The following is a 27837-nucleotide window of genomic DNA, read 5'->3' as shown; positions in this document are numbered from 1 at the left end:
CTCCTTTCCCCTCTGTAAAAAAATCAATAAAATCTATTTTAAAAATTTTAAAAATAAAATTTGAAGGAAGAATGAAATGCAGTAAATACTGTCATGTAAGAAAATAAGGCTTTCAACAGGAGACTTTTAACCTCACAACTTATGGATATTATAAAAAAATGTACTCATTTTTTAATCACTCCGTATACTGGAATAACCATAATAGGTAAACACGTATGTTTTAGATTGGATCAGAAACTGCTACGAAAGCATAGTAAACTGTATCAACGAGCTGTCTTATTTATCCGAGTTAACACTGACCTATGACTTTTGCTTCTTCGTCTGTCAAGGTCTTATTGAGGAAAATCTTCTTCACACGCAGGGTGTTCCCCGAAGGGAGAATGATCCCCGTCGTGGGCATGGGCGGCTCCCCGTCTTTCTGCTGCAGGCTGTCTGCGATCACCAGGAACACCCGGAGGCCTATGTTCATTCTCTGCGGGGGGAGAGAGCGTTTTCAGGATCAGAGCCGACTCTCAGCCAATGCTCTGTTCATGTGAAAAATATCTCGTCACATAATACTGGATTACTGGGGAATGGGGGGTTGAGGACAGATATGTGATACCTTAATCAATAAAGAAATTAATAAAAATAAAAAATAAAACAAGAAGGATTAGCCATGGAGAGGAATGGTTCTTAAATATTGCCCAGTGGACCCACTGCTTCAGAATTATTGGAGTAAACTTGGCAAATGCGTAGACAGATAGCTTTGCCTCACCCTGACCTGCTGAACTAGAATCTCCAGGGGGAAGTCTCAGGATACTATAAATTCAATAAGCTCCCCAGGCCTTCGCTGGTTTGGCTCAATGAATAAAGTGTCTGCTTGCAGGGGGAAAAAAAAATAATAATAATACTGGGTACAGGAAAACGAAGCTCTCTACTTAACATTTCTTAACCAATCCAGGCACTGAAGTGTGCTTTAATGTCAAATTCCCAAATGCCACCCATGCACTTCAGAGGTCAACTGGCTCTCCTCTCTCGCTAGAAAGCTTATTTCAAACCTTTCCCATCTGTCCTCAGCTCTCCTCCTCCTCCTCCTCTCCCCGCCCCTCTCTTCTCCTGCTTCACCGAAAGAAAAATCCAACTTTCTTCAAACTCTCACCAGCGCACACACCAGCGCATTTACGCCTGCGCTTCTTCCTCCTCTCCTTTGCTCTCATTGGCGTTGGGGAGGGCGGGGGGGTTGGTCTTTCTGGCTTTAGAATGCTATCTGATCTTAACGTGTTTGGGGAAATCATACTATTGATGATCTCTTTTCTTGCACCTTCAACATTTCCCTTCCAACGGAATAGGCCGCATTTCTGTTAACCGTACTCAGTTATCATAATAAGCCCTCCCCGAATACTTCCCTGAAGCAGCTCTCCATGGTTAGTGACCACACTGCTCACAACAGTGGGCACTCGCCCTGCATCCGGTGACTTCGGCAGCACGGGACAGTGTTCCTTCCTGAAACAGTCCCCCCTCGGTGTGCCCGTGCTGTCGAGGGCCGCCTGGGAAGGCACATGGGCAATTTTCCTTAATTATGTTCAGCTGAACTTAAGGCGTAGGCAGAGCCACGCCCTGGGAACATGTGTCCCCAAGATGGGTGACATGTTGTCAGCTTGGCCTCCGTATCAGCCCAGGTGTCAGCAGGGGGGGGGGGGGGGGGGGCTAGATATGTAAATCCAGGCATGCTAGGGCCTTCTTAAGAATGCAAATAAGCTGGTGTTACTTCCTGGTACTGGGGTATAAAATAAATGCCTGCCTCTCCAGCAGACAGGATGGCGACCCACCCAGCTCCCAGCTTAAAATCTATCTCTGTGTCTTCTCTTTTTATTTCTAATATTTCTCAATCCCTGGCCACTTCCACTTAGAACCGGTTCATTCATCTCTCTTTCCATGCGGGACGCGGAAAAGGGAGATCCCCACCCTGTCTGGCCCCCGCTGTGTAAGGCCCCCCCACGCTGTGCCACTGCGGGCTGTGTCCCCTGTGCTGCGTTTCAGGCTCAGCCTCCTTTATCTGATATTAAGCATTAGACCGCCTTCTCCTACCATCATGTTCTTCTCCCAAAGCCACTGCACGTATGTACAGCACTTTAATCACCTACTTGATGGCAAAAAGACGTCTCAGATTTAATATGTTCAAACCAAATGCACTGCCCCCCCACCCCAAATTGATCCTTCCCCATGTTTCTCAGTAAATGACATTCTCCCTGTCTGCACCACTGTCTCAGCCCGAGCTGCCGCTATCTCTGACCTGCACCAGTGGCCTCTAAAGCAAGACAGCTCACTGGAATCCATGGAGAAAATAAAACTTCTATTAAAAGATCTGTTTTTAGTTAAATAAGATTCAGGTTTTAAGCTTACTCATCTTTATATATAATAGCACTGGTGCCTTCCCTCAGTCTAAACATCAGATGGTCATGTCCCACAGTCATGCAAGACCCCTGGAAGGAAGTGGGGACATCCACAATGTCCCAGGGTCCACAGAATGGCCCTCACTTACCCACTCTTTAATTTGCATTAAATTAATAGGCGGATACTTTTATCTGGTTTTACCTAAACTAGGTCTCACAAGATTAAAAAGATTCATGAAAGGAAAATGCAGATCCAAGGTAATCCCAATAAAGTAAGCCTAAATGAACAACAACAACAAAAAAACAGCAGACACTTTTTCCACACAGTTTGGGCTCAGTCTCATTGATGTTTCTATTTCTCTATACCTCTCCCTTCCTCTCTTTCTCTCTCTCAAAAACAAAAAACAAAAACAAAAAAACCACATACACAAAACACACACACACACACACACACACACACACACACACACACACACACACACACACACCCCACAAAACAAAACAACAACAAAAAACCAACAGAACTGATACTTTTTCTACTCTTAGTGTTAGAACCTCAGTGAGGAGACTTATTTTTAGAAATAAACTTGTTCAATGGAGGAAATACTTTTGAAGATGGATATTTAAGAGAATGCCTTTCATTATGTGATTTTTGTTGCTGGAAACCACATGAAGTATATATATAAAACACTCATACATGCTCACTTAAAAAACCCAGAAGTAAATATTACTCTATCTTAAAAAAATACCATACACTGAAAAGCTTCAATAACTTTCTATCCTATTTGTTAACTACATAAATATATATCTTAGGATTTGATTATGAGGAGAACTAGCACAGTAATTTAAAAGACATAAGAAAACAGAGAGAACCTATAGTCTTTTTACATTCTCAAATGTTATTAAGTTCTGATAATATCTTTGTAAAATATTTTAAAACAATCTGAAAACTGACTGTCTACAGTGAATTAGAATTTACTAGTAAAAAACAGGGCCACAGAAGTAGAATAACATTTTTTTTCTTTAAAAAATTATGATTGTAAGTTCCATCTGGAGAAAAGGATTTTTGTCTGTTTTGTTTCTTATACTTAAAATAGTACCTGAAACACACTCTAGGTGCTCAAAAAATGATGTATAAAGGTTATTTATTAAAGACTCTGTTGTTCATATTATTTGTATTTATATTTCTGTAAGAAATGTGAGCTCACGTCACAACTTCTAGAATCCAGCTGAGCTGGCTAACCTGGATTATTTTCCACCATGCTTAACACTACTCTTAACCTGTTCAGAAAGGTTATACAACTTGTCTCAGATCACACCTGCAGTAAGAAGTAGAACTTCTAACTATGAATTTGAGTCTAATAGTCCAATTCCAGAAACTGTGTTCTTAAAAACAAAAACAACAAAAAACAAAAACAAACAAACACATTAAAAAAAAGTTGAGAATAATGCCTTACTCTATAATTTAATTATTTTTTTTTACCTCTGGATTAATGGTGAAAGTTTTAGTAGACTTTCCAACACTGAGCAGATCAAATATTATTTCTTTCATTGCAAAATCCAAACGTTCCTAGAAAAAAAACACAAGCACACACAATGAGTAAATCCTTCAAACTTGCTACAATTCTATGTTAGGTATAATGCTAAGAATTATAGATATAATGGCAATGACACAGATCTGTGCCCACTAGAGATTCATAAATCTAGCTGTATATAGAAAAATACTTACGAATTATAGTTTAAAAACATGACTATAAAACCCTGGAACCAATGTAATACTGAATGTCAACTGTAATTGAAAAAAATTTTTTAAATAATAAAAATGTTATAGATATTTAATTATCAAATGATTTAATACCCAAACCAATGGGTAAAGTTTTAAGCATTCATTCACCAAAATCTAAGTGAAGTAATTCTCTTAGATGAAAGAGAATCCCACATTATCTATGCAGCTGGCCTAGCGAGAGACCCGACTGGGACAGGAAGAATAGGGCTCCAGGAAGTTCATCTCCAAGGAAAAAGTTAACCAGTAAGATTAACTGATGTTTGAGGGACTTTTACAGTTCTGGTGGAGTGTTGCTGTGAAGTGATTAATCCAAGGGCACTGAGGCGGGGCGAAGGGGGAGGAAAGAGATACAACCTAATGGCACATTTTTCCGAATACGAGAGCTAAGGCATAATTTGCTTTCACTTACTTTATCGACAGATGTATACTTATTTAGCTACCATCAGTTCTGTGGTCTAGCAAATAGAAATGCACTCATCTTATTTAAATACTCCTAAATAACTACAGCATGGACCGTCTAAACTGTCAGATTTTTAGTTCAAAGAGAATGCCATGAACATTCTGGAATCAAACATTTTGCTAGGTTGAGGAGAAGCCCAATGCTTCTGCAGGGCTGCTGTGGTGAAAACCTCCGGTGTGATCACTCAGCATCCATTCATTCCCCTCCTCACACACCTTCCTGGGCGGCAGAGACTGGAGAGCTAAAATGGCATTTCCTGGAGAGCTAAGATAGTATTTCCTGGAGAGCTAAAATGGTATTTCCCAGGATGTCTAATAACAGCAGGCTTTAGGATGTGGCTTAGACTCTGCTGAGTGGTACATTCATGGGAGTCTTTGGGAACTGGGTAACGTGAGGAGGAGGACGGGGGAGAAACCTACTTTACCGGTGGGATCGTGGCAGCAGCACGGACCACCAGTCTAAATTATCTGTGGCGATTTCCTAATTTGGCAACTTTTTTATTATGGTGGAGGCAGCAGCCTCCTTGATAGCAATTCTGTAGTTTCCTCTTAATCATTCAGACTATTAGTGCTTCTGTGAACTACTTATAGTCCTTAAAAAATCCCTTTGGCTTCAACTATCTACAGTGGATCCTAGTATCTATTGTATATCAAAGGACCTAGAGGTTAACACAAATTACGAAGACAATTTTCAAGAAAAAAAAAAAAAAACAACCACACACACACACAACCTTTCGAGATACTCAAGAGGTAATGAGAAAAGCACTGAGGGTGGGATCATACACTTTCTTGAGCCCTCCCGAACCAAAGCCCTTCCACCTGTGGCTCTCCTTTCCTTCTCCACGTGTGCAGAAGCAGGACAAACTTATTTTGCGTCACACACACACACCATTAACACCTTGTATTTTTTTTTATAGCATACATTATTTCTTATAGCATACATTTATTATTTCCACTGTTCAACAGTAATAAATATTTTATCATGCTTTCAGATGTGTAACAAATTTTCATACTCCAAGTGACTGCAACAGATTACTCTCATCACTTACATGGGCCCGTGGAGTCTGAGGCGAAACACTCACCTGAGCGATGAACTGAATGATCTTCACAAATATATTGAGAGGTGTGTCCCGAGGAACCACACTGCGCGAGCCTTTTGGGAAAAGTGCCGACACGATGCTCATAAGACGACTACAGGGGAGAACAATTAGTCATGATGAGATGACGACGTGAACAGGACATTCGCAAACTACTCCTCCTAATATGTCAGGAGAATTTATATTCCCCCACAAGGTATTTGTAATGTTAACTAAAATTCCATTAGTGTGATATGTTTTAGCGATATTTTATTTAAAATACACTTGGAGCCAAAACCGGTTTGGGTCAGTGGATAGAGCGTCGGCCTGCAGACGGAAAGGTGCCAGGTTCGATTCCGGTCAAGGGTATGGACCTTGGTTGCGGGCACATCCCCAGTAGGGAGTGTGCAAGAGGCAGCTGATCAATGACTCTCTCATCGATCTTTCTAACTCTCTATCCCTCTCTCTTCTTCTCTGTAAAAAATCAATAAAATATTTTTTTTAAAAAGAGAAACATAAAGCTCAATAATTCCATGAATTACTGCCAACTTTAATAAACAAACAAACATCTAAACTGTCAGATTAGAAACAAATAAATAAAATACACTTAGAAAAAAGGCACTTACCTTTGAGTTACAGTGTTGCTTTCACATTTTATTCTAATTACATAAACCCACAACAATCTGTACAAAGATTCCAGTGCAACTCGAGACATTTTAGGATCTTTATTCTGTTTAGAACAAAAGAGAATTAAAGTAAGTTTACTTTAAGTACTTGCAATCATTTAAGAACGGATACATTCTCTGTCAACAATTAATAGCCCTTGCTCCTCTCTTTCTTATTCAATCTAAGACAGATTTAAATATGCAAGCATATATTTGTATATGGTAAGTATATGTTTGGTATATAGTAAGTACAGATAGCTCAAAAGTAACCATAAACAAAGGAAACCCAGAGCCACTTAAAACAAAATAATACAATATTAGAATGATAATAATACTTCTAAGAATTTCAAAATTACGCACACACACCAACTTACTTGATAATAAATGGTTCATACAATACTGGCATAATGATAGAAGGATTACTAATCTTGGCAATTAACTCACTGCAACCCATATACAGTCAAAATCTATAATACCAAATGCTGTTACAGATAATTGCATTTATGAAATAATGCAAAACATTACTGAGTGACTAGCCTAACAAGAGGAAATATATAGACTAGTGGGTTAAGAGCATGATCTCTCAAATTAGGAGTGACCAGCCAAACCCCATCCTTGGATGCTGTTCTATCGCTTGGTGCCACAATTTGCTCAGCTCGAAAAACAAGGCAATATGATACCCACCTCACACTCTCAAGAAATTATGTGAAAAGCACTTGAAACACTGCTTGTACATGATAAGGGCTCAACAAGGGTCTATACCTTCAATTATTTACTTAGAATCAGAACACTTTTAATTATTACTATTTAAAAATAGAAAAGTCTTCCATTTTAATCACAATCTGATCAACAAACCTCTTCTGCATACCAGCTATTATAAAAGGTCAAGTTCTCAAATGACCAGTCATGTAGAAATTTAATTGTGAACATTGAAAACGCAGCTAATCATCAATTTTATTCGGAGAAACTCTTTATGCTGGTTGTAGGATGCATTTATTGCTATAAGTTAGCATTTATTTGGGTATTTTCTTATGATTGAACAATTATTTTATATATATAGCAACAGACAAAAGGAAGTCCTTAAATACTAAGTAATTGGCCATTCTATTTTTGTTTTAAAATACAGAAAAATGGACATCTAACTCCTTATAACTAAAAACTATGCAAAAGTTGCAACAACTGAGGGTATTTTTACAAAAGACAATCACTAGAAAATATACTTTACCACATTTATCTATATGAATATGTGATATAATTAATGGAATTATTACATTCTGAAAATGAAATGTATTTTAATAAACACTGCCTTTATAATTATTCAAAGTGTGCATACGTTTTTATTGGGACACCCTGATGTTACAAATATAAGAACCAAGCTTTGGGCACTACTTTCTTTTTTATTATACTGATATTGTTTAAAACCTAGATGTCAAATATCAAAATATGAATTCAATTAGTTTTATGTACACTCCAAATAATACTTTCACACTATTAAATTGTATTTTTAAAATATAATATAAATTATACATTAAAATATTTAATTTTAATTCCACATAAAAGTTATCTCATATAAATGCTTAATAAAGTATTTAGTTTATCATATTTTCTTAAGTGCTGAAGTATCTACCATAAAATACCCCACAAATCACCACAAAAATACATGATTTTCAAACTTCCAAGACTGACAACTATGTGAACAAAGCAGAATTACTTTATAATGAACAATAGCAAAACAAGATGAAAAGTGACAAAAATCAATTATTATTTATTTGACCACTACAATGCTGCGATCATGCCTAAATAATAAAAACACCTTAAACTGACCTGAGCCTTAAACAAAGATATCTAACTGCCTCATTACAATTTTGGTCAAATGTAAACAGTCAGATTACATTAATAAAAATCCAATAGTATTAACTTATAATAAAATTTTGATATGTCAGTCAAATATGATCTTTGGCAGCAATTATTTTATTCTTTCTTCCCTTTTTCTCTACTGCGAACCTCCCCTAAAATTTATTAAAAACCCAAATCAATCGGATAAAAGTTTTAAACGTGTTGCAATAGAATCATATTCCAAATCTAAGCTACTGTCTCAACTTCATTTGCAAATCTTCAAAAAATTTCATTTATAACAGCTAATGTAAAATAGACTATCTTAAAGTGAGAAATCTGGTTAACAATCCACATTCATTATCAAATATTATAAATTCATTTTCTTGGGGCCTCCCTTTAATATTAAAACTGCAGCATGCTCCTGCTGTGTGGTATTCTTTTGCCACCATACAAGAACCAAGCCACGAGTAAATATTATTAGACATGCAATGCAATAATGGGTAAAGGGGGGGGGGGGGGGGGGGCGGGGAGCCACACTTGAAGGAGATAAAGCAACGTCTTACATTGACACAACTCACCTGGAGTGTTTCTATTTGCTTTCTGATACTGTTGTTAGATGGCATCTAAATAAAGCAACGTGAGACAGCAAACATAAACATGAGATGCAGCACATGCATGTTAGATGAAAATAAGCACCAAACAAGACAGCTCCTCACCAAGGCCTCTATTTAGAAGAAATTTGAAATTTCCAAGACAGTGGCCAGAAATACTCAGAAAAAAAAAAAAAATCCTCTAATTTTTGGGGAATCATGGGATACATCTACAATACTCAATCTGAGAGAAAACACTGAAATTTTTAACAATCTAATCATTCCTCTCCAAAGCACTGCAATTGAACTTAAACAAGTTTAATTTTTAAAAGAAATTAAGCATACACTGTAGAAAAAATTCTTCAAAATATTTCTGTGTGATATGTACTCTTATTCCTCTCTTAATTGCTCTTCAGAAACTTTAAAATCATTTTTCACAGAATGAGCTCAGTTGATATAAAGATATGGGAAACTACCAAATTCTGTTTGGAACAAAAGTAGCAGATTTAACATTTCCAATGAAAATAAACTGGATGTTCTCTTGTGCTATTTCTGAGCCTACAAGACTAAAATCCATTTTTTATGATCATCAGCTTCAAAAACTGGCATAATAATTTTTAAAAATCTTAAAGGGCCTTGAAATATATATTATTTTTATTTTTATGACTTTGGATGTCTTTTTAATATCCTAGAATTATAGCCAAAACATTTTCTTGAAATATCTGTTACCGCATCATTCCTAATAGTACATTAAAAGATAACATGGTAGACCAGAAAGAGCAAATGCTATGGCACTGAATGCATCTAGATACAAATCTTATCTCTATCACTTTTTGGCTGCCTAAACATGGGTCACTTAGTTATCTTCTTTCAGCCTGTCACAGTTAGAATTAAATGAGATACCGTATTCAGAGAATCTGGCATATAGTAAAAATTACTAAAAATCAATTTTAAGAAGTTTTAGATCTAATAAATGAAAAACTGTTATGGACATTTTTATTTTTTAATTAAGAGGTTACTTGAATCTCAAAACAAAATCAGCTTAGGTAAGGCCTTTACCTTGAGCCAGTATTTCCTATATATAAAAAACAAATTATACCTGTCACAACAAGTGATTAATGTAGTTTTCCCTTGAATAATCAATTTCTTACCTAGACTAAGCCGCCTTGCCCCAGCATCTAAACCTAGTAAACAGGAACCAAGTCATAAAATTTCTGCTGAATAGAGCCTTAATGTAAGTTAAGGGTTAATGGCCAAGACAACTATACTCCAAATAGTCATGCTAAGTGGCTCTTATCTCCTTTAGCCTGGCAGATTAGCCATCCACGAGCATGGACAATATGCCAGAAGTATTTATCAGGAGGTAAGAATTCAAAGAAAATGGAGCATTTTAAATGAAAGCCTTAAGACAAAAATAAAAAGTTAAGGTACTGCGAAAGAACTGCAAATATGTTAGGTGGAAATGTAGATATATAAAAAAATTCCAACAAGCAACAGAAAAGTATGAACTGTCATGAAACAAAGCAACCTTCTAAGAACACTTAAATGCACATCCTACATAATAGTTAATATAAAAAACTGACCATCACTCCAATACAAAAGATGCCTGCCCCCATATGGTCAAAGATGGCCGCCCCCATGTGGACACAAGATGGCCTCCACAAGATGGCTGGCTAGGGAGGGCAGTCGTGGGCAATCAGGCCTACAGGGAAGGGCAGTTAGGGGTGACCAGGCCAGCAGAGGAGGGCAGTGGGGGTCACCAGGCCTGCAGGGGAGGGCAATTGAGGGGAGACCAGTCCTGCAGGGGAGGGCAGTTGGGGGGATCAGGCCAGCAGGGGAGAGCAGTTGGAAGGGACAAGGCCTGAAAGGGAGGGCAGTTGTGGGCATTCAGGCCTACAGGGATGGAAGTTAGGGGTGACTGGGCCAGCAGAGGAGGGCAATTAGGGGTTAACAGGGCTGCAGGGGAGGGCATTTGGGGGGAGCGAAAACTGGCCTCCCTCCGCCCCTGTGTACAAATTTTGTGCACCGGGCCTCTAGTCTTAATATATTTTATTAAAAGTATGAAGAATCACATTACCCAGCAAATTATCAATACCCTTTAAGTACCTCTCCCTATATAAATCATCAAGATAAGGACAGAAAACAGTATGTAATATAACTAAGTAAATAAAAACTTATTTTCTGATTGCATGTCATAGTGTTGAATCAGCTTGATTTGGCTGTGGAAATTTTCATAAACAAAGCAGAATATATCATTTCTCATTCAAACATGAATAAAATCAATGCAGATGCAGAAGGAGAAAATTTTAAAAATATTTTTCAAAGACTTATATTTCCTATATATCTTACCAAAAAAAAAAAAAAAAAAAAAAAATCAAGGCATTAAAAAAAAAGATATATAAAATCAGGGAAAAGATATATAGGATAATGTTGTCTAGTGCAGTGGTCGGCAAACTCATTAGTCAACAGAGCCAAATATCAACAGTACAACGATTGAAATTTCTTTTGAGAGCCAAATTTTTTCAACATAAACCTTCTAACGCCACTCCTTCAAAATAGACTCGCCCAGGCCGTGGTATTTTGTGGAAGAGCCACACTCAGGGGTCAAAGAGCAGCATGTGGCTTGTGAGCCGCAGTTTGCCGACCACAGGTCTAGTGGATCATTCCTCAAGTGTGAAAAGGAGAGGCAGTCCTGTCTTTCACAAGACCACAATGAGCTGTGGGGCCAGAGACAAGTAAAGGAATCTCTCTGCGCCTTGTCATGGCCTTGAAAGCATTAGGTTTTCAGTCTTAACCTGAGCTTAGAGCGATGAAATGAAAGCTCACGTCTGCCTTTTACATGTCCTATAAGCAAATCATTGAACAGTAATCTGTGTAACAAATCATAGAATATTAATCTGTGTAGCAAATCATTGGATATTAATCTGTGTAGCAAATTGTAGAATATTAATCTGTGTATCAAAACGGTCTTCAAATCAAGCATTCCCGTGACATGCAGAAGAGGATTATCCCTCCCCCACCAATGAGGAGTATCGCCCCCCATCACACCCCCCCTCCAGCCCCCGTGTCAGTCATTAACAGCACTCCTTCCCACAGAAGGAAAGGAGATCCTGTGAGAGCTGTGAGCACAGCATCTGGGCAAGATTAGGATCCTTCTATCTCCCAGTTTTGTTTTCAGCACTAACACAGACCCGACACAGATGTGCCCAATGGTGTTGATTCAAGTCAGAATAATTTCAGGAGTTTTTACATCTATGTGGATCCAGTACCACACTTTAATTTGGCTGGGCATATGAAATGTGCTTTTAGTAATTATCTTATTATCAAGGCTTTTAAATAGTATTCAGACTTGAATTAACATCACTGAAATTTTTCAAACACAAAGTAAGTTTTATAAGATAAATACTCTATAGTTCTAAGGACTTTATTAACAAACACTGTTAGGTTGAAAATGCTATTAATACATCCATCATTAAAAACGTATAATTTGGCGCTCATGAAGACAAAACGACATTTTAATCAAAAGTTTCTTCGTGTTTATACATGATTGATTCCCTATAGAAGGTATGAAGTATGCATAAGAAATGAAATATGGTAATTATTCAAATGTATCAAAAGTAACGAAAATTCATTACATGCTAGTCAATGAATATGCATAAGTGAATACACTACCAGGTCAGAAATGAGGTTATGTCTTACCTTTAAGTGCGACAAACAGTTCTGTAGGAAAATATGCCAGTTACTTAGAAAAAACTGTTTCTGACTGACACATAAAAGGCAGGTGATCAGTGGATATAGAGCCTACAGGAGACAGATAAAAGAGAGAGTTTACACTTTTCACGACTAAGCACGGGACTGGTAAATTATATTTCGTCTATTCCCACCAACAAGGAAACCAAAAGACTCCGATTATGCAGTTTAACCATTTAGAGTAAGAAACGTGACCTCAGAAAAAAGTAACAAAGCATAACAAAGGGCAAATTTTCTACAAGGACCGTTCTCTGACCTATCGTATCCTCCCTGCGTTAGAGCACGCTATTGTCTTCCCTAGAGCCATCCTCCTTCAGTCAAGACAGCGGTTACGGGCACGGGCCCCGGGATCAGAGGACAGCCTGGCACCAAAGCTCCCGCTTTCCATCTGCCGGGTGTCTGACTCCAGGGAGGACACCTCCCCAGCTCTAAGCCTCACTTTCCTAAGACGCAGAGTGGAAAGTAATGGTCACACACATCCTACGAGGTTGTGAGGCTTAAGGAAGACAAAGGAGGCAAAGCACTCAGTTCAGTGCCTGGGACTCATGTTTATTATTCTCTACCCTAAGTGGTCAAGCATTGGTCCAATTCTCCAAACTTCCCCCAAGTTGCATGAAAATTCAGAGAAATCCCTCAAAGTTACATGAAATGGGCGGTTATGTGGTGGGGAGTAAGTAGGGGGAAGGGGGAATCTCTGAATACAAAAGATGCAATTTTATTACAATGTAAAATAAAGGAATTTGTAGTTTAATACAAGAGTACGTTCAACCTCTCCCTTATTGAAAGACATACTTTAAAGCACCTGTCGAGCCAGGCGGAAACCTAGAATGCAGTCTGACTAACCTATCAAATACAGAGCTAGCAAAATTAAGAATAAAAATTTTTAAAAAGAGGAGAAAATATATAAAATTTGCCTTATTTTATACTTTGGATATATGATAATTTTACTTTTTACAATTCTCTTAAATCTCCACTGACTTCATAAAACAATTACTAAAATTCGTGCGGGTGGTGGGGGGGAAGGGGGAAGAAGAGGAGGTTCCTCAGCCCAGCCTGCACCATCTCCAATCTGGGGCCTCTTTGGGGATGTCCGACTGCCGGTTTAGGCCCGAACCCTGTGGGATTGGGCCTAAATTGGCAGTCGGACATCTCTCTCGCAATCTGGGACCGCTGGCTCCTAACTGCTCACCTGATCACCCCTAACCACTATGCCTGCCAGCCTGGTTGCCCCCAACCGCCCCCCCTTCAGGCCTGCTCACCCTTAACCAACCTGTTCACCCCCAAGTGTCCCACCCTGATGGCCTGATCGCCCCCAATTAACACCCCTGCCAGCCAGCTCGTCCTCAACTGCCTGCCTCCCTCCCCCGCCAATCTAATCACTGCTAACCGCCTTTGCCTTGGCGCCGCCACCATGGCTTTGTCCGGAAGGTCTCCCAGAAGGTCTCCTGGTCTAATTAGCATATTACCCTTTTATTAGTATAGATTTGAAATGGTTCTTCATACCAATGAATGCTTCTTTCGGGAGCTCAGTTCAAAAGTAGTCTGATAAAGCATCTCCACAAAATTTTTCAAACAGGGAACATTCACTTCATTTTTAACAGCCTAGGCAAAAAGATAATGCAGAAAGTAAGAAAATGGTTACAAAGGTGGGTTCAAACTACAAGCGCTTTCCGTAAGGTTTGAAATTGCTTAATACCTCCCTGAGGATCTCCTGGAAGTACAGTACCATAACGTGCCAACTGGCCATACGTTAAGCCAGTAAGGTAAGCGTGGTCCCTGCCCTGAGAGCACGAGCAGAGGATGCAGGCACAGGGACGGGTGGCATCCCAGGTGCTGTCAGAGGAAGCTGAAATTCTCCGTGGCCTGGAGGCAGTCAGAAGGGACCGCTAGGGAAAAACCTCCCAAGGTACACCTAAGCTGAGTCCAACATCTCTGACCTGAAATATTGCAACGGGTTCCCATGTAACCACTCTGGCCTCGTCGCCCACTCTCCCGGCCCCAGCACTGGGATCAAGCCGCCCTTAGCTAGCTTCCTGCTGTCCCTCGGACACATCATACGTGCTCTGGCTTCAGGACGCCTGCCTTTGTTCCTTCTGCCTACGCTCTTCCCCCCGGAACAGCAGGCCTCCCTCCCTCATTCCTCCAGCTTCTGTTCAACTGCCACCACCTCTTTGAAGGGGGTGATCTTTCCTAATCCCTCTACTTTAAAATTTCAACTCCCTTACCATCTTGGCGATTCTCTACACCAAGGGTCCTCAAACTTTTTAAAGTGGGGGCCAGATCACGGTCCCTCAGAGAGCTGGAGGGCCGGACTATATGAACTACTAATTCCTACTGTAACACCTCGGCGGCGCTCACTGCCCCAAAAACCTGGCGGGCCGGATCAGACTCCTCTGCGGGCCGCATGAGGCCCACGGGCCGTAGTTTGAAGACCCCTGCTCTACACCCTGTTTTTCCATTTCTCCATAGCCCTTACCACCATCTGCATACTACAGATTGTACACGAGTTTATCATGTTTTCCTCACAAGTCAACGCGACAGGAGCAAGGAGCCTTTCCGACCTCGGTCGCCGTATCCCCTGTGCATCCACGAGGCCCCCACACGCAGAAAGCAGTCACGACACAGAAGAAATGAGTGAGGAGAGTCCAGCAGGTGAAGGGGGAGGAGGTAATGAGCGAGGCAGGAATGCCTCAGGCAGAACTGGCTCTATGTGCAGAGGCGGTTGCTATGGGTTAGACCAGTGGTTCTCCATGTTCCTAATGCCTCGAATTAGAAACAGTTCCTCATGTTGTGGTGACCCCCGACCATGAAATGGCTTTCGTTGCTACTTCATAACTGTAATTTTGCTGCTGTTAATGAATCGTAACGTAAATATCTGTGTTTTCTGAAGGTCTCAGGCGACTCTGCTAGCGGTTCTCTCCGATGGTCTTAGGCTCTACAGCAGTGGTTCTCAACTTGTGGGTCAAGTACCACTAGCAGGGTTCCTGTATTAAAGGGTCGTGGCATTGGGAAGGTTGAGAACCACTGGGTTAGACTGTGCTGTCCCCCCACCAAAGTTCCTGTGTTGACGTCTTAAGCCCCACGTATCTCATGTGACCTTATTTCAAAACAGGTCATGGTAGATGTAACCAGTTAAGTTAGGATGAGGTCATACTGGGAGTAGCAGCTAATCTAACTTGACTGGTGTCCTTAAATTTGGACACAGACATGCGCCTAAGAGGAACAGCATGCGGACATGAAAGCAGAGACTGGGCTGAAGCTTCTAGAAGCCAAGGAATGCCAGATGGTCAGTAAACACCAGAAGCTTGGCGAGGAGCACGGAACAGAGTCTCTGTGAGACAATACGCTTTTGTTGGTGCAGCCACCTAGCGTGTGGGACTTCGATAGGGCCGCCCGAGCAAACTAATAAACCACAGAAGGAAACGTGGCATAAAAGAAGAATTAGGCAACTCAGTAATAATGGAGCATTGTCAAGCATCTTGCTTTGTACAACTGGCTCCTTTTGATGGATTACCTTAAAAACTGTAACCTAACCCAAGTTAAACAGCTGGCAAAAAAGCACATTTTCAAACAAGGCGGAAGCACAAATGACAAGTGGCATGGATAAGCAGCAATGGAAACCATTTCTAAGAAGAGAAATCGGAACACCTGTGCTAATGATCCTAGCCTCGAGCTGCCATGGTTTTATTAACTAGCCTGCTTCCTTTTTGATAAGATGAGCCTATTTCACACGGCCAAAAACCTGGGTGGGGATGGAAAGCTATCTGACTCAAACTACTTGCAAAGCTATAAATTATGTTTGTACGTATTTAAAAAATCTTCAAAATAGGGTTGGTTATTTCAAAATGACAAAGGTGCCCATTTAAGAGGATATCATGGTTCTAAACATATATGTGCTGAATAATAGAGCTTAAACACATACAAAGCAAAAATTGACAGAGTGCCAAGAGAAACTGATAAATCTACAGTTAGTTACATTCAGACTTTAGAACTCCTCATTCAGTAATTGCCAAAGGTAGTAGGTAGGACATCGGCAAGGTTATCATAAACAAATAATACTATCAAGCATCTTGGACCTAATTAATATTTTAGAACACTACCATCCAAAGATGGCAGTACGTACAGTCTTTGCAAGTGCACAGGGAACATTCATCAAGACAGAAGATACCCTGGCCCCAAAACAAATGTCAGTGCATTGCATGGGACTCATGCCATACAAAGTATGTTCTCGAACCACACATTAAAAATGAATAACTTAAAGATCTCTGGAAAAATCCCCAAATGTTCAGAAATAAAATAATATGCCCCTAAATTATCTATGGGTTTCATAAAGAGCATTATTAAAAAGTATTTTGACCTCTATGAAAATGAAAACACAAGATAAAATTTGCGATTTCCCACTTAAAAACTACTTAGAGGGAATTATAGCGTTAAATGCTTATATTAGGTGGGGGGGGGGGAGGGGGGAAGGAAAGATCTGTAGGATCTCAGCTTCTACCTTAAGAAACAAAAAAATAAACAAACAATAAAAGTGCAAATGAAAACCAAAGTAGAAGGAAATAATATAAATCCAAACAGAAACCAATGAAATAGAAACTGAAAAATAGAGAAAATCAATAAAGCCAAAAACTAGCTCTTTGAGAGGATCAAAAAAAATTAATAAATGACTAGCCAGAGAGACCAGGAAAAAAGAAGGAAAGTCAAAACTTAGCAATATTTGGAATGAAAGTGATCACTAACGATACAATAGTATGAAGTATACAATAACTATACTATAAAAACCCAGTGGCCCTAACACCGTAACGACCAAAGATCTATGCAGCAGGCCGGTGGGTGGGGCCATGCAATTTCACACCCTGGGCTTCTAGTACAGTACAAAGCTGACCAACCTGATACCAATAAATTTGATAATTCCCTTAGAAATGAACAAACACCTTAGAAAGATCTGAAAGCTCACTCAAGAAAAAGTAGTCTGAGAAAACCTGTCCTTTGAAGAAAATCATTTGGTAGTTAGAAAGGCTCCCACTAGGAAAATTCCAGACCAAGAGGATTTATTGATATATTCTATCCAACTTCAAAGAAAGACTGAGAGCCAATTCTACACAAAGTCTTCCTACATAAATCACCTTGATACTAAAACTAAAACAGAAAACCACAGACCAAGAGCCCCAGGAACACAGAGATAGGTGCAAAAATTCTCAATAAAAAACCTTATCAAATAAAATCTAACAATACAAAAAAATCATATCATGATCAAGAGTTTCACCCCAAGAATGTAATGTTGATTCAGCAATTAATATAATTCAATATATCATCAAACAAAAAAGAAAAGCCATCTCATTAATTCAACAGACAGGGTTGGGGTACATTTAACAATATCCAACATTTATACCTTCTTGAAAAATAACCAACACTTCATAAACTAGAAATGGAAATAAATTTCAGCAATATGATAAAAGGCATCTATGAAAAACCTAAAAGTCACATTATATCTATTGGTAAGACTGGCAACTTTGGCCCAAAATGTGGAAAGAAGTAAGGAGGTCTGCTCTGATGTGTGTGTTTTGTTTTGTTTTTAATTATTGTACTGAAAAGTGCTAGCCAGTGCAATAAGGCAAAAATGAAATAAAATATACACACTGAAAAGTATTTTGAACACCTGGAAAATGAAATCTTAAAACAATGGCATTTACTATAGCATAAAAATAAGAAATGCCTAGGATAAATTTAACAAAATATACTCAAGATCTATACACTGAAAATTACAAAACATTGGTGAGAGAAAATAAAGACCTAAGTCAAAGAAGAAAGATGCTGTGCTCATGAATCACAAGAACCAATATTAGGATTCTGTCCTACAGTAAAGCAACAAGCAGACTGTCAAATTACAGTGGGATGGGGAGGAAGATCTAGGGGAGATAATAGATCAACCGAAGGACTTATATACATGCATATAAGTACAACCAATGGACATAAAACTCTGGGGAGGGAGGGTACGTGTGGGAGGGAGGCAGGGGGGCAAAAAAAAAAAAATCAATAAAATATATTTTTAAAAAAAGAAAAAAAAAAGATTCTGTCCTACCATTTAATATAAAGAAATCCCAATTCAAATCCCAGCATTTTTTTAATTGACTAAGTGACTCAAAACTCAATCAGAAAACAATCCAATACAAAAATGTGAAAAAGATATTTCAACAGACATTTTTGTCAAAGAAAATAAAAGCAAATATTCATACAAAGACTTGTATAAGAATGTTCACAGCAGCTCTACTTGTGGCAGCTAAAAACTGGAAACCACCCAAAGGTTCAAAAACAGGTAAACACATAACCCAACGGTGGTACAGCCTACAATGAAATACTGCTCAACAATGAAAAGGCAATCAACTGCTGATCTATTCTACAACATACTTGGACTGCAAAATAATTATGCAGACTGAAAGAAGTCAGAAAAAGAGCTTGTACTATGAGATTGCTTATTACAAACGAAATTCTAGGAAATCCAAAACTAATGTACAGAAACTGAAAGAAGGTCACTGGTTGCTTGAGAACAAGGGGGTGAGTAAGAGCGGGGATTAAAAGGGAACACCAGAAAACTCTGAAGAGTGTGACAGATATATACGTCCTCTTGAGTGTGGGGACAGTTTCACAGGTATACTTACATATACATATATACACACATGTACAATAGGATAGCCATTAGATAGGATAACCATGTGTGTGTATATATATGTCAAACTGTACACTTTAAATGTGTGTGGTTTATTGTATGAAAATTTTACCTTCACGAATCTTTTAAAAATAAAATAATATACTTGTGTATATATAAAAATCAATTATACAACAATATGCAGTACATTGAAAATGAGCGGGATATTACCACACCACACCGAAAAACTGAGTGGGGCAGGGATGGAGATGAGGAAACAAAAAAAAATCTATTTATACTATGCTATAAATTCCATTGCTATTAATATTTCATTACCGGTAACTGCAAAATTAGTTTTGAATAACACTCTACATTTACACCAAGGAAAGTTTCTATAAATGTGCTTCCCCAGAAGTTCCTGCAATCATTATTCTCTAAACAATTCAGAGTACACATTCTGATAGGTGTGATGAATGTCACAGCAATCTGCAGAACAGAACTTATAAAATCAAAACAGTCTGGAACATTCCAGGATGCGTGTCACGGTACTTTTAAATTCTTCAGAGGCTACTAAAACGGCTCTGGTTTTGTAAGGAGCGAGGGCCGTGATGAAATGCAGTGTGCTACCCTGAGACCATGAGGCCACATGACTGCTCGATTGCAAATGCTCTGCACTCCTCCTAATAGTCTCTGGATCTTGAGGGCTCGTTCTTTTCATTAAAAGACTGATGGGGCCGAAACCGGTTTGGCTCAGTGGTAGAGCGTCGGTCTGCGGACTGAAAGGTCCCAGGTTCAATTCTGGTCAAGGTCAAGGGCATGTACGTTGGTTGCGGGCACATCCCCGGTGGGGGTGTGTGCAAGAGGCAGCTGGTCGATGTTTCTCTCTCATCGACGTTTCTAGCTCTCTATCCCTCTCTCCTCCTCTCTGTAAAAAATCAATAAAATATATTTAAAAAATAATAACACAGCAACATTTAAAAAAATAAAAATAAAATAAAAGACTAATGCTTTCTGCTCTGTGTCGAATAATCCTTTCCCTTAAACCCATGTTACATTCCAAATTTCCGCCTCACTGTCTATCAGGTTACCAGAAAGTAAGGATATTTCAAGTAGCGACTTTAGTAAAAAGGTACTTTTAAGATACAACATAAAAATAAAAATATACTTACAGCAGCGACAGGGATAAGAATCTCCACAAATAAACCGGCAAGGGCATGTTTTATATCTTTATCTTTTACTTCTAAGAAATACTGAGCACATTCCTGGGGGGTGGGGGGAACGCATTAGGTTAACAAAAGAGAAAGATTAAAGAATTTTTAATATCACAATAATCTTGTAAACATTCTGCGATTATACCAAAAGGCTATGTTCAAAACATACTTAAATTAAAAGAGAAAATTAATTTATACTTGTGACAATTCAACAACTGGAATAAAAAATTAACGATATCATTCATTTATCTACATTTTTTCTTTTTAAAAGCCATGAAGATCAAGAAAAGTCACTGTTAGGCTAAATCTCTGCAACTGATGAAGCATATCACCTGCATAAACTGAAATGATGCTTCAAAATCTTCTACAGGATACATTTTCACGCGGAAAAATTTCATTCCCATGATTAAGCTGATGACACTCTGAACCACATGAGGACTTTGTTCCTTCAGTCGCAGTTCCTTTAACTCCGTCATAAACTTCTTCCTCACAGCCTGAAACCTTCAATACACACAGACACATCATTTCATTCGTTAAAAACACTGTTTCCTACATCATCTCCTTTCTCTGCCCTCATCAAAATTACCAGAAAAGCATACAGAGGAAGACAAAAATGTTTGTTATTCAAAATTTCCTGTACATTTATTTTAACACCAGAAGTTTCTTAAAGAGGAATAATTGGGTTTTTAAATTCCTATATCACCATTGATATAGCACCATTACCATTTACTAATTAATAACCATAATAAAAATAAGATCAAATAGCCCACCCATAAAACTTCCCCGTAAATATCAGAGAGCCAATTTTTAAGGCTCCTTCTTATGAAGCCTGCTATTTGAGTTGTGTAGAAAGTGTACTGGAGATTACAAACTCATTCAAAGAGGTAAACCACCGGTTTTGACTTTAAACTATCACTTAAAACTCCTGTCTCACTACAACGCAGGAAAGCTGAACAAGAGTGGGAGGACACAGGGCTCACCACCTGCATGAGCTAAAGAATCAAAACACGTTCAGAATCCTGGTGTCACATGACCACAATTGTTAAGGTTAGCAAATTTTTCTTTGCTTACACTGGAAAAAGATATCCAGTAGTTTATTAATCAATGATAATTCATTTTCTTCCTCCATATATTAGAAAACAACCAAAGATTTTACTATTAATGTTACTTGGGGGGAACCAGTTCCTAAAAATTGAAATGAAAAATGAAGTATACTTTTGCAATGGTCATTGACTACAGTAAGGGAAGAAAAAAAAATACACACACACACACACACACACACACACACGTATATATTAATGAAATATGGACACATGATAGAAAGTATAGCATCTATTTCTATTTGACTCTTGGAGAATACAATACCATTTTCCATTCAAATATCCTTTTGTGTTTTATAATATATAGAAGTGAATAAATACCTTACCATTGCAATAAGATGAGAATCCAAGGATTGGGGGGTTTTTAAATTAAATTTCTCACCATAATTGTTAATCACTACAATCAAAGGAAATGCACAGGCAAGATTGTAACACACCTCCCAGCCCTTTCCTTTCTCCCCTCCCTGTCTCATCCTACTGCCCCCCCCCCCCCCAACTGTCAGTACGACCGCCTAACCTGTGGCTCCATGCACCCTTTCCTCCATGCTCATCGTGTGTGTGTGTGTGTGTGTGTGTGTGTGTGTGTGTGTAAACACTCACCACTGCTCTACGTGACTAATGAGGGTAAGCATTTCACTGGCCATTTGTATTTATAATCTTTACCATCCTAGAATTAACTTAGCGGTGATGCAAGTTGTGGATCCAACGTGCTAATGTATTACTTAGAATTTCTAACCTGCATTCCTGACAGAAATTCATTTAGATAAATATTTTAAAATCACGAACTACTATGCCATAAAATAAACACACCACTGCTTGTGTCCATGTTTTTGCCCCTATAATTCCTGAGACAGGGATTCATTACTGATTAAATGTAAGTGACATATTAAGATAGCATCACATAAAACACTCAAACTATGTTCTAAGTCAGGGGTCCTCAAACTTTTTAAAGTGGGGGCCAGATCACGGTCCCTCAGAGAGCTGGAGGGCCGGACTATATGAACTACTAATTCCTACTGTAACACCTCGGCTGCGCTCACTGCCCAAAAAACCTGGCGGGCCGGATCAGACTCCTCTGCGGGCCGCATGTCGCCCGCGGGCCGTAGTTTGAAGACCCCTGTTCTAAGTTCTATAGCATTGGTTAGGCAAGGGTGCCTGATGTGTTACCAAGGATAAAACATATGCCAAATAAAATACATTACTTAAATATTAAAATCTAAACTATTAAATATTAATAATACTTGCCTTCTGAGAATTTAGAAGTTTTTATATAATGATTTTAGAACCAAAAACTCTTTAAATGACATCCACAAAAATCTGAATTGATATTTTTTACTTAGAGAAAACACAAATACAAAAGATAAACAGCTTTTTAGTGTTTACTATAATGATGGCCCAAGACAGCTCGATGAGTGTAACTCCTGACGAATAACACTTCTCATAAAATAATCTGGTATCTTTTACCTTTTCTTTTAGGTATCCCTTTTACCTACTCAAAACCCTGTTTAGTATTAAAACAAATAAGGTGATTAGAATGAAGAAATTGCATTGATATCTTGGAAATAAAAGCACTCAACCGGAAAGCATTAAAAATAATTATTAGCTCTGTAAAGAGTCCTAAAGGGGAAAAAAAAAAAAAAAATGCTTCTTATAGAATTGTTAAAAGTAGGAAATAAGGTAATGTCCTGACTATTTCTGGCAATTTCTGACTTCCTGGATTCAGATATTTATAGGGGGAAAAACCTAAAATGAAAACATGCTGTGAAATTCAAGTGTGGGTGCTACTTTAAAATCCTCTGAGGAACAGAGCAGCTTAATAATAAAAGGTGAAACTGAATTCTATGAAAAATACAGTAGGTTTAAAACTGTCAGTTTCTACGATAGTAGTAATAATATAGAAGCATTCCAAAACAAAAAGCAAATCGAAATCAGCGAAACTTACTTTGATTGGGTAAGAACCCCTATCACCTCTGCATATAAATCTGCAATAATATGCACATTCCCAGTGTTGGTTCCCGAATACCTGAGATAACACAAGAACAAATGCATTATTTATTAAATTTTTTCTACAAATTCTCTGAATAAATCTAAAAATTTCTTATTACTGTAGAATTTTCTCTGAAAATTCACTTATAGGATAATAAAATCCACACAAATGTTTTCCTATCTCTAGATTTTAATTTGCTATGAAATTTAGCCAAAGCCGGTTTGGCTCAGTGGTAGAGCGTCAGTCTGCGGACTGAAAGATCCCAGGTTCGATTCCTGTCAAGGGCATGTACATTGGTTGCGGGCACATATTCGGTAGGGGGTGTGCAAAAGGCAGCTGGTTGATGTTTCTCTCTCATCGGCGTTTTTAGCTCGCTCTCTCTCTCTCTCTCCCTTCCTCTCTGTAAAAAAATCAATAAAATATATTTAAAAAAATAATAATTTGCTGTGAAATTTAGCCTTCTAATTTTTATAAGTCCAATTGGTTTTTATAATTATTTTTACAAAAATCATTTCTTTATGTATGTAGTGTGGATTAAAAAAAATTACTTTGAATGCTAATAACAAATAATCGATGAGCCTTCAAAGGATATGTAAGCAGTATAAACCCACACAGAAAAGCAACAATCCCGAGTTAGTATTTTACTTACCCTTCCTTATGTTTAAAGTGCTTGAAAGCCAAGTTTAGAACTTCATGAACTAAGGGATCAGGCACAGGATGAACAGGGATCTAGCACAGAAAAGATCAAGTGAGTAAGAGCTAAATAGGTTAGAAGTCTTTTCTGGGCGGTCTTATTTCAACAAATTAAATCAATAGTCAATTTTAATTTTCATGATATAATCTATTACTAATCTGTCAAGCTTCATTTTTCCTAATTTAGTTGAATATCTAATTTCACAAACCCGAAAGTTACGATTATTAGCTTCAAAATCACAAATCATTGAACAATGGTCTATGGAAGGGGAAAGCTATTGTTGTTCTACAGCTGTTACTGTCAGAAAGTTACAGACACATTCCTGTGTGTAACTGCGACACCTGACGTATAGATCAGCAGCCTGTGACGGAGCCAGCACCACACTTCAGAGAGCCTGATTCCCTATCATAACAGTGTCCAAGAAGGACAACAACTTTCCCAACAATTTTAACCTACTGGTATTTATGGCTTTATTAATATTAGAAATTTGTCACTTAAATGTCTGTTTTGTTTAGTTCTTTAAAAACTACATGTTAGTTCCTAATCTGTATAACAAATAAAATATTTAAAATCTCTGCCCCTTCTCCCAAATATAAATACTATTAAAAACTTGGTGTATAGTCTTCCAAGCTTTTTCTTCTCTCTCTCTCCCTCTCTCCCTCTCTCTCTCTCTCTTTTTACTTAACAGAACAAGGCATCTTTCCACGTCAGTACTTAGAAGTTCCTCCTTGTATTTTTTAACAGTCATAAAATAGTCAGTATATGTAATTAATTTAATGAGCTCTCTATTAATCAACATTTCAGCCCAGCATTTTTATAGTAAATATATGTTTTACAATAAACATCTTGTGCATTCAACATTATAGATTTGTATATTTTCATTAGAAAGAGTCCAAAAAAAAGGTGGATCAAAGATTATACAAGTCACCACGGATGGACTCTAGTTCTAGTCATGTGTGGGTCTGTTTCTGAGCTCTCAATTTAATGTGTCTGTGCTACAATCAGGCTGTCTTATTATTAGAGCTTATTTATTTCCTAAGTTTGGATGTATTATACTGTAAGCCTCACCCTCCATCTTTTTCAGAGATATTTTGACTATGCCTGGCCTACTGTTCTTCCACATTCAATTTACAATCATCTTTCCAATTTCCACCATAACTATAAGATTATTGGAATTGCATTGAACCTTTCAATCAATTTGGAGATAACTGTATTCTTTCCCATTTACATGGAATATCTTTCCATCTCTTTAAAGACTTGCAGCAGTTTTACAACTTCCTGTTTTTGTCCTCTGTTATATGTGATCCTAAGAGAACAATCATGTGAAGACATGCTTGATTTCATTAGTACTAAGGAGGGGGGAAGTGCACAAGGTATCATTTTACACCTGTTCAATGGGGGAAAAATAGAGTCTGGCAAAGCCAAATAGTAGAGAGAATGTAAATCAATGAGGTTTCATGTACATCGCCGGGGGAAGTTTAGATCAATTATATACGCAGCGTGCAGTCTCCTGAAGAGGATCAATGTTTGCCACTGCGAAACACAGCAGGTTGGCATAAGGATTGTTTTGAGCTGAAGGCAACTCAAAAAACTGTATCATGCTGAGCAGATGCAGGAAAAGCTCTCTACGCTCCCTCTCTCTGGCTAAAAGCAGTCTCCCTCCCCCTTTCCAATACCAAGGAGAGTAAAAGAATCATTATAAGCTGAAAGTGCCAACTGGAAACAGAAAGTTGGCACTGAGATGGGTCTGCACAAACAAACCTTACTAACCAGCCCTTATCTACCACTGGTTTCCCCCACATATTTACCTTCCCACAACTCACCACCCCTACTGCCAAACCCTTTCCTTTGTCCTGTCACTTCTCCACAATGCATTTTGGTCTTTGATGAAGCAATTTTTCAAGTCTAACCCTTCTTTGGCTCTTGACTTCTCTTCTATGACTTCTCTTCTATGAGGGCCTTTCCTCCTGCTAATCTGCCACTATCAGCTGAATTTGCAGGGCCCCAGGTACTAAACTGGTGCTTAGTATTATACCTGAGAGGATGGTGCTTCATCACATGAGCAGTTACACGTTTAAGAAAACAACGATGGGAGCCTCTGGCTGGAGAGGCCTTGCCAACACCCTGGCTTCAGACTCTGGCCTCCAGAACCATGAGAGAACAAATTTCTGTTTTCTTAGCCACCAAATTTGTAATAATTTATTACTACAACCCCAAGGAACCAACACATGACCTCATAGAGTGCTACAATGAGACTAATAGTACTGCCAACATTGTAGGTTTGCTATGAAGATTAAATGAATTCAATGAGTTGATATTCATAAAGCACCTGGCAGGGTTTTTGTTACCTACTGAAGTGCTTAGTGAATTTTTACAAAAAAGAACTGAGGTCAATGGTTGATGATGACATTGCTTTTCTGGATCATGATTGGTGGGCTGGACACCATACTATTGGAGCCTCTGTTAGATTACAGAATTGAAAACATAATCATGATGCGGTGAAAAGGTTGAGAAGAGTGGACTCTACAAAGATTCTTTCGAGCCCAAATGTTCAATTAAAAAACAAAACAAAACAAAAAAAACACCTTGAATTCTCTCTCTAAAAAAACCAAAAGGGGAGTGGGGGGGGGGGGGAAGGGGAGAGAACCACACAATGATGTATAACTATACACTTCATGGGTGAATCTTAATAACATAATATTGAGTGGGGAAAAAAGTCCCAGAGGACAATAAACAATGATACAATTTTTAAGAAAGTCCTAAAACAATAAAACTTTAATATTTTATCTAAACATGTATCAAAACATTTTTAAAGGGAATATCTATACCAATAAAAGGGTAATACACTAATTAGCCAGACATCTTCTGGACATCCATCTGGATGTCCTTCTGGACAAAGACACAGTGGCGGGGGCCGAGGCAGAGGCAGTTAGGGGTGATCAGGCCAGCAGGGGAGAGCAGTTAGGAATGACCGGGCCAGCAGGAAAGAGCAGTTAGGGACAATTGGGCCGGCAGGGGAGGGCAGTTAGGGGCAATCAGGCTGGCAGGGGAGCAGTTAGGGGCAATCAGGCCAGCAGGCAGTATAATAATCAAATCTTAGGGGCCATCAGGCTGGCAAGCAGAGGGGGTTAGGGGCAATGAGCCAGGTGAGCGGTTAGGAGCCAGCGGTCCTATACTGTGGGCCCAGTTTGATATACAAAAAATGCTTTTAATAAATGAAAAAAAATAAACAAAAACTGCTAGTTTTTTTCATATTAGAAGAGAAACAGAAGTGAAAGAAGAAATATATCTTTAATTTGGTGGGGAGCACAATCTCTAAAAATTTAATATGAAGAAATGAACATTATCAGACTGCACATAAATTTTTGAACTTTCTCCCCTTATTTTCAATAGTAAAAAAAAAAAAAAAAAAGAAAAAAACCAAATGAAATAATATTCCCATCTTTAATGTCAAGAATTTTTCAAATCTTTTCATTTGCATGACTTTAGAAGCAGCTCTAATTCTACTTGAGCATTCAAGAAGCATACACCCTAAAGAATACCCAAGTTTTCTCCCAAGGCCATTTCCACCACCACTTCCCCAAATTTAATGCTCTTATCACATGAGGAAAGTGAAAAACAACAAAATTAGGTTAAGATATGTATGCTGGTAGAGCATCCATGAC

General features: G+C 38.4%; 1 protein-coding gene across 14 annotated transcripts in view; it reads right to left on the bottom strand.

The window, feature by feature from the left end:
- Nucleotides 1-27837, bottom strand: part of FRYL (FRY like transcription coactivator) — a 257817-nt gene that overhangs the window by 94660 nt on the left and 135320 nt on the right. For 10 of the 14 annotated variants that reach the window (XR_014796398.1, XR_014796399.1, XR_014796400.1 and 7 more), the window contains 11 exons: nt 24128-24207; nt 23434-23514; nt 20724-20892; nt 20350-20442; nt 14038-14136; nt 12484-12585; nt 8773-8817; nt 6320-6423; nt 5700-5808; nt 3856-3942; nt 301-472 (listed from right to left, as the gene is read on the bottom strand). Coding sequence is in view for 11 of the 14 variants with exons in the window: in XM_084899633.1 (XP_084755759.1) it covers nt 301-472; nt 3856-3942; nt 5700-5808; nt 6320-6423; nt 8773-8817; nt 12484-12585; nt 14038-14136; nt 20350-20442; nt 20724-20892; nt 23434-23514; nt 24128-24207 (1141 nt within the window). In the remaining 3 variants the exon portion in view is untranslated. The remainder of the gene's footprint in view (nt 1-300; nt 473-3855; nt 3943-5699; nt 5809-6319; nt 6424-8772; nt 8818-12483; nt 12586-14037; nt 14137-20349; nt 20443-20723; nt 20893-23433; nt 23515-24127; nt 24208-27837) is intronic. The other 4 variants (XM_084899627.1, XM_084899631.1, XM_084899632.1 and 1 more) reach the window with 1 other exon arrangement.

This window comes from Pipistrellus hanaki (assembly GCF_964339955.1).
Source record: "Pipistrellus hanaki genome assembly, chromosome: 1".
NCBI classification, from domain to species: Eukaryota; Metazoa; Chordata; class Mammalia; order Chiroptera; family Vespertilionidae; genus Pipistrellus; species Pipistrellus hanaki.
Note: the sequence above shows the minus strand (reverse complement) of the source record. Positions and strands in the feature narration are given on the sequence as shown.